This window comes from Scyliorhinus torazame, chromosome 20 (genome assembly GCF_047496885.1).
Source record: "Scyliorhinus torazame isolate Kashiwa2021f chromosome 20, sScyTor2.1, whole genome shotgun sequence".
Taxonomy (NCBI): Eukaryota; Metazoa; Chordata; class Chondrichthyes; order Carcharhiniformes; family Scyliorhinidae; genus Scyliorhinus; species Scyliorhinus torazame.
This window is the reverse complement of record NC_092726.1, coordinates 7220490-7226949: the sequence shown is the minus strand read 5'-3', so window position 1 is coordinate 7226949 and position 6460 is coordinate 7220490. Positions and strand designations below refer to the sequence as shown.

Sequence of the window (6460 nt, the reverse complement as noted above, 5' to 3'; positions counted from 1 at the left end):
CTGTCTCTGAGACGCTCTCTCTCTGAGACGCACTGTCTCTGAGGCACACTCTTTCTGAGACGCACTCTTTCTGAGACGCACTCTTCTGAAATACACTGTCTCTGAGACGCTCCTCAGCAATCTCCTGCCACTACACAAATGGGGAAAGGGGCATTGCAGGTGCTCCTCAAATCTGACCCTCACTCTGCCGTCTGTGGATGAATGTAATTGGAAAGTGGGCAAGCTGCAGTTTGTCCCCCCTGATTGACTGAACAGTGCTGAGGTGCTGAATGGGCTGACAGGCGTCCCGAGGACTGTAAATGGAGCCAAATGTCAATTCTGTGCCACACACAAACTTCTACATCCTCAATCGAATCTACTCAGAAACCCGTCACTCTGATTGTTTGAAAATTAATAATTTCAAAGCCCCTCTGCTAGGAAGAGTTGTGTTGTTCAGTGAAGGAATCTCAGACATGTATAAAAACACAAAACAAGTAACCTTCCTCGGTGTGACTAAATCAGTGATTTGATCGGAATATCTATTTATTTTTCTTTGCGTTCGTTTATTTGAAGAGAGGGAGGATAACATTTGACAAGTGAGGGATATGTCTGTGCTTCCTGGGTGCATAGACCTGACTCAGTGAAATGCTGTGCACTGTGGGAGCCAGAGGCAGTGATTCAGCCTGAATCTCCCTCTTCCCACATTCCCAATGCAGCTGCAGTCTGGTTAAATGATCGGCAGGGCAGACCCCTCACCTCCCAGTGCCTGCTGCTTGCTGTGGGTGGGCTGGTGTCAGTGAGCTTGCCCCTCTTGCTGGCAGTAGAGGGTGATTTCTGCTGTGTCACTGAAAGGAGGGGTTTGACTGCAGTGTGTGTGTGTGCAGCCGGCTTTCTCTCCACTCCCCCCCCCCCCCCTTCCTCCCGCATTGCAACAGGAATTGGTGTCCTCCCCTTCACCGCACCCTCCAACAGGAGCAAATACAACAGTGCACAGACCCGGGGGAGGTGGCAGCGGTGGGGGGGGGGGGGGGGGGGGGGGGGGGGGGAGAGAATGTGTGGTCAGATTGTCAAACCAGCTCTGACTGTGGGCTGAGCACTCAGGGAAGTGGATACACTCACACTCAAACACACACTCTCACACTCACAACCACACACTCTCACACTCACAACCACACACTCAACCTCACACTCTCACACTCACAACCACACACTCAACCTCACACTCTCACACTCACAACCACACACTCATACAAATACACACAATTGAATCTCCATCTCCCTCCCTGACCCTCGTACCCATCCCCTCACCCTCCTACCCCATTCCACACCCTCTCCATGTCTCACACGTGGTTCCCCCAGTCAGGTGGAAGGTCCAGTGCCGTATCTCAGTCAGTGTGTGATCAGCCGCCCTCCGTCTACATTATCATCATCATCCCAAACCCAGTCATTACAGCAATAGAAATGATGTGAACGCTGCCACTCCAGGACCAGCCAAGCCCAGCCTCGTGGATGTGTGTGTGTGTGGTGGTGGGGGGGGGGGGGGGGGGGGGGGGGGGGGGATGGGACCCGCTGCTTACCTTCAACAGGAGACCCTCTGGATGGAATCAGTGTCACACTGAATGTCCAGGTGAATGTTTATTAAATCTCACACCCGCCCCTCTCTGCCCCTCCCTTATAAAGTGCAGCTCGGTTAGAGGGGGGGGGGGTTGAACCTGCTTGGACAAGTGGGATGTCTTGGCACACATCCAAAACACGTGGCTGGTGCAGGAGGAGGAGGAAGCATACATAGATGCAGAGAAGATAGGAGCAGGAGGAGGCCTTTTGGCCCTTCGAGCCTGCTCCGCCATCCATCACGATCCTGGCTGCTCATCCAACTCAATAGCCTAATCCTGCTTTCTCCCCATAGCCTTTGATCCCATTCTCCCCAAGTGCTATATCCAGCCGCCTCTTGAATATATTCAATGTTTTAGCATCAACTACTTCCTGTGGTAATGAATTCCACAGGCTCACCACTCTTTGTGTGAAGACATGTCTCCTCATCTCTGTCCGAAATGGTTTACCCTGAATCCTCAGACTGTGATCCCTGGTTCTGGACACACCCACCATCGGTAACATCTTCCTGCATCTACCCTGTATAGTCCTGTTAGAATTTTATAAGTCTCTCTGAGATCCCCCCTCATTCTGAACTCCAGCGAGAACAATCCTAACCTCGTCAATCTCTCCTCATATGACAGTCCCGCCATCCCTGGAATCAGTCTGGTAAACCTTCGCTGCACTCCCTCGAGAGCAAGAACATCCTTCCTCAGAGAAGGAGACCAAAACTGCCCACAATACTCCAGGTGTGGCCTCACCAAGGCCCTGTACAATTGCAGCAACACATCCCTGCTTCTATACTCGAAATCTCTCTCAATGAAGGCCAACATACCATTAGCCTTCTTTACCGTCTGCTGCACCTGCCTGCTTACCTTCAGCGACTGGTGCACAAGGACACCCAGGTCCCGCTGCACACTCCCTCTCCCAATTTACAACCATTCAGGTAGTAATCTGCCTCCTGTTTTTGCTTCCAAAGTGAATAACCTCACACTTATCCAAATTATACTGCATCTGCCATTAATTTGCCCACTTGCCCAACCTGTACAGATCTTGCCGTAGGATCCCTGCATCCTCATCACAATTCACCCTCCCACCCAACTTGGTATCATCTGCAAACTTTGAAATGTTACTTTTTGTTCCATCATCCAAATCATTAATATATATTGTGAATAGCTGGGGTCCCAGCACCGATCCCTGTGGTACCCCACTGGTTACTGCCTGCCAATTTGAAAGGGACCCATTAATCCCTACTCTTTGTTTCCTCTCTGCCAACCAGTTTTCTATCCACCTCAATACAATCCCCCAATCCCATGCGTTTCATTTTGCACAATAATCTCTTATGCGGGACTTTGGCAAATGCCTTCTGAAAGTTCAAATATACCACATCGACTGGCTCCCCCTTGTCGACTATACTGGTTATCTCTTCAAAGAATTCCAACAGATTTGTCAAGCATGATTTCCCTTCATAAATCCATGCTGACTCTGACTAATTCTGCCACTGCTTTCTAAATGTTTCGCTAGAAAGTCCTTGTGGGCAGCACGGTAGCGCAGTGGTTGGCACAGTTGCTTCACAGCTCCAGGGTCCCAGGTTCGTTTCCCCAGCTAAGGTCACTATCTGTACAGAGTCTGGATGTTCTCCCCATATCTGTGTGGGTTTCCTCCGGGTGCTCCGGATTCCTCCTACAGACCAAAGATGTGCAGGTGGATTGGCCATGATAAATTGCCCTTAGGTTGGGTGGGGTTACGAGGGGCGGAGTGAGAGAGGGGCGGAGTGAGAGAGGGGCGAGGGAGAGAGGGGGGGGGAGGGGGAGAGGGGTGTGGAGGGAGAGAGGGGGGTGTGGAGGGAGAGAGGGGGGTGTGGAGGGAGAGAGGGGGGTGTGGAGGGAGAGAGGGGGGTGTGGAGGGAGAGAGGGGGGTGTGGAGGGAGAGAGGGGGGTGTGGAGGGAGAGAGGGGGGTGTGGAGGGAGAGAGGGGGTGTGGAGGGAGAGAGGGGGGTGTGGAGGGAGAGAGGGGGGTGTGGAGGGAGAGAGGGGGTGTGGAGGGAGAGAGGGGGGTGTGGAGGGAGAGAGGGGGGTGTGGAGGGAGAGAGGGGGGTGTGGAGGGAGAGAGGGGGGTGTGGAGGGAGAGAGGGGGGTGTGGAGGGAGAGAGGGGGGTGTGGAGGGAGAGAGGGGGGTGTGGAGGGAGAGAGGGGGGTGTGGAGGGAGAGAGGGGGGTGTGGAGGGAGAGAGGGGGGTGTGGAGGGAGAGAGGGGGGTGTGGAGGGAGAGAGGGGGGTGTGGAGGGAGAGAGGGGGGTGTGGAGGGAGAGAGGGGGGTGTGGAGGGAGAGAGGGGGGTGTGGAGGGAGAGAGGGGGGTGTGGAGGGAGGGAGGGTGTGTGTGGAGGGAGAGAGGGTGTGTGTGGAGGGAGAGGGGGTGTGTGTGGAGGGAGAGAGGGGGGGTGGAGGGAGAGGTGGGGGTGTGTGTGGAGGGAGAGAGGGGGGTGGAGGGAGAGGTGGGGGTGGGGTGGAGGGAGAGGTGGGGGTGGAGGGAGAGGTGGGGGTGGAGGGAGAGGTGGGGGTGGAGGGAGAGGTGGGGGTGGGGGTGGAGGGAGAGGTGGGGTGGGGGTGGAGGAGAGGTGGGGTGGGGGTGGAGGGAGAGGTGGGGGTGGAGGGAGAGGTGGGGGTGGGGGTGGAGGGAGGGGTGGGAGTGGAGGGAGGGGTGGGAGTGGAGGGAGGGGTGGGGGTGGAGGGAGGGGTGGGGGTGGAGGGAGGGGTGGGGGTGGAGGGAGAGGTGGGGGTGGGGGTGGAGGGAGAGGTGGGGGTGGGGGTGGAGGGAGAGGTGGGGGTGGGGGTGGAGGGAGAGGTGGGGGTGGAGGGAGAGGTGGGGGTGGAGGGAGAGGTGGGGGTGGAGGGAGAGGTGGGGATGGAGGGAGATAGGTGGGGGGGTGGAGGGAGAGGTGGGGATGGAGGGAGATAGGTGGGGGAGGGAGGGAGAAAGGGGGTGTGGAAGGAGAGGTGGAGGTGGGGGTGGAGGGAGAGGTGGGGGTGGAGGGAGAGGTGGGGGTGGAGGGAGAGGTGGGGGTGGAGGGAGAGGTGGGGGTGGAGGGAGAGGTGGGGGTGGAGGGAGAGGTGGGGGTGGAGGGAGAGGTGGGGGTGGAGGGAGAGGTGGGGGTGGGGGTGGAGGGAGAGGTGGAGGTGGGGGTGGGGGTGGAGGGAGAGAGGTGGGGGGTGGAGGGAGAGAGGTGGGGGTGGAGGGAGAGAGGTGGGGGTGGAGGGAGAGAGGTGGGGGTGGAGGGAGAGAGGTGGGGTGGAGAGAGGGGGAGAGGTGGGGTGGAGAGAGGTGGGGGTGGAGGGAGAGAGAGAGGTGGGGTGGAGAGAGGGGGAGGGGTGGAGAGAGGGGGAGGGGTGGAGAGAGGGGAGGGGTGGAGAGAGGGGGAGGGGTGGAGAGAGGGGGAGGGGTGGAGAGGGAGAGGGGGGGTGGAGAGGGAGAGGGGGGTGGAGAGGGAGAGAGGGGGTGGGGGGGGAGGGAGGGAGGGAGAGAGAGGTGGGGGGGAGGGAGGGAGAGAGAGGTGGGGGGAGGGAGAGAGAGAGGTGGTGGGGGGAGGGAGAGAGAGGTGGTGGGGAGGGAGGGAGAGAGAGGTGGGGGGAGGGAGGGAGAGAGGTGGGGGAGGGAGGGAGGGTAGAGTAGAGAGGTCCCTCCTCCTGCAGCTGAGCAGATCAATGAGGAGGCGAGCTGGGGTGCCTGCGCAGCGTTGGGGAGTGTGCAGGAGGCTGTATAAAGGGAGCAGACTGACAGTCAGTGTGAATCTCTCTCTGTCTCTCTCTCTCACACACACACAGTCTCCGGGCTGAGATGAGCTACCTGCTGGAGCCGGGCAGCAACCCGTCCTCCTGCTCCAGGAGGTTGGAGAGCCGCAGTTACAGCAGCCGGAGCAGCGGCTTCCGCTCGCAGTCGTGGTCCCGGGGAGGAGGCGGGGGGCTGAGCACCTCCTCCTCCTGCTACCGGCGGCTGGGCAGCCTGCAGGCGCCGGGCCGGGCGTACAGCAGCGCGGACAGCCTGGAGCTGAGCCAGGGCAGCGGGCTGAATGGCGAGCAGAGGGTGGCGGGGCGCAGCAGCAGCGAGAAGGAGCTGCTCCAGGGGCTCAATGACCGCTTCGCCGGCTACATTGACAAGGTGCACTGCCTGGAGCAGCACAACAAGCAGCTGGACACCGAGCTGCAGGCCCACCGCCACCAGCAGCTCCACCAAGGCCAGCTGGGCCAGGTGTATGAGGGGGAGCTGCGGGAGCTGCGGGAACTCCTCCAGCAAGTGCAGCAAGACAAGGGGCACATCCAGCTGCAGTCTGAGCACCTGGAGGAAGACCTCCAGCGCCTGAGGGAGCGACTGGAGGAGGAGGCACGTCAGCGGGAGGACACTGAGGCCAACATCAGGGCGCTGGCCAAGGAGACGCAGCAGGCCACCCTGCTGCAGGCAGAGCTGGACAAGAAGGCGCAGTCCCTGCAGGAGGAGGTCTCCTTCCTGCGGGCCAACCACCAGGAGGAGGTGGCCGAGCTCTGCGCCCAGATCCAGGCCCCCCAGCTCACCCTGGAGCCCGGCCACTTCCCCCAGGCTGACCTGACCTCCGCCCTGCGGGAGATCCGCGCCCAGCTCCAGGGCCACTCGGCCAAGAACCTGCAGCAGACCGAGGAGTGGTTCAAGGGCCGCTACGCCAAGCTCAACCAGGCGGCTCAGCTGAACAAGGACGCCATCCGCTCGGCCCGGGACGAGATCACCGAGTACCGGCGCCAGCTGCAGTCGAAGAGCATCGAGCTGGAGTCGGTCAGAGGCACCAAGGAGTCTCTGGAGAGGCAGCTCACTGACATCGAGGACAGGCACACTGCAGATGCGTCCAACTACCAGGTAGCAGAGA

At 59.6% G+C, this 6460-nt stretch overlaps 1 protein-coding gene across 1 annotated transcript in view; it reads left to right on the top strand.

Annotated features, from left to right (window-relative positions):
- Window positions 1-5299: 5299 nt before the first annotated feature.
- The window catches only part of LOC140397068 (neurofilament medium polypeptide-like), an 18133-nt gene continuing 16972 nt past the window's right edge, over window positions 5300-6460 (top strand). Inside the window, exon 1 of the mRNA XM_072486100.1 lies at window positions 5300-6450. Within this exon, the coding sequence (XP_072342201.1) occupies window positions 5404-6450 (1047 nt within the window). The 5' untranslated portion in view covers window positions 5300-5403. The remainder of the gene's footprint in view (window positions 6451-6460) is intronic.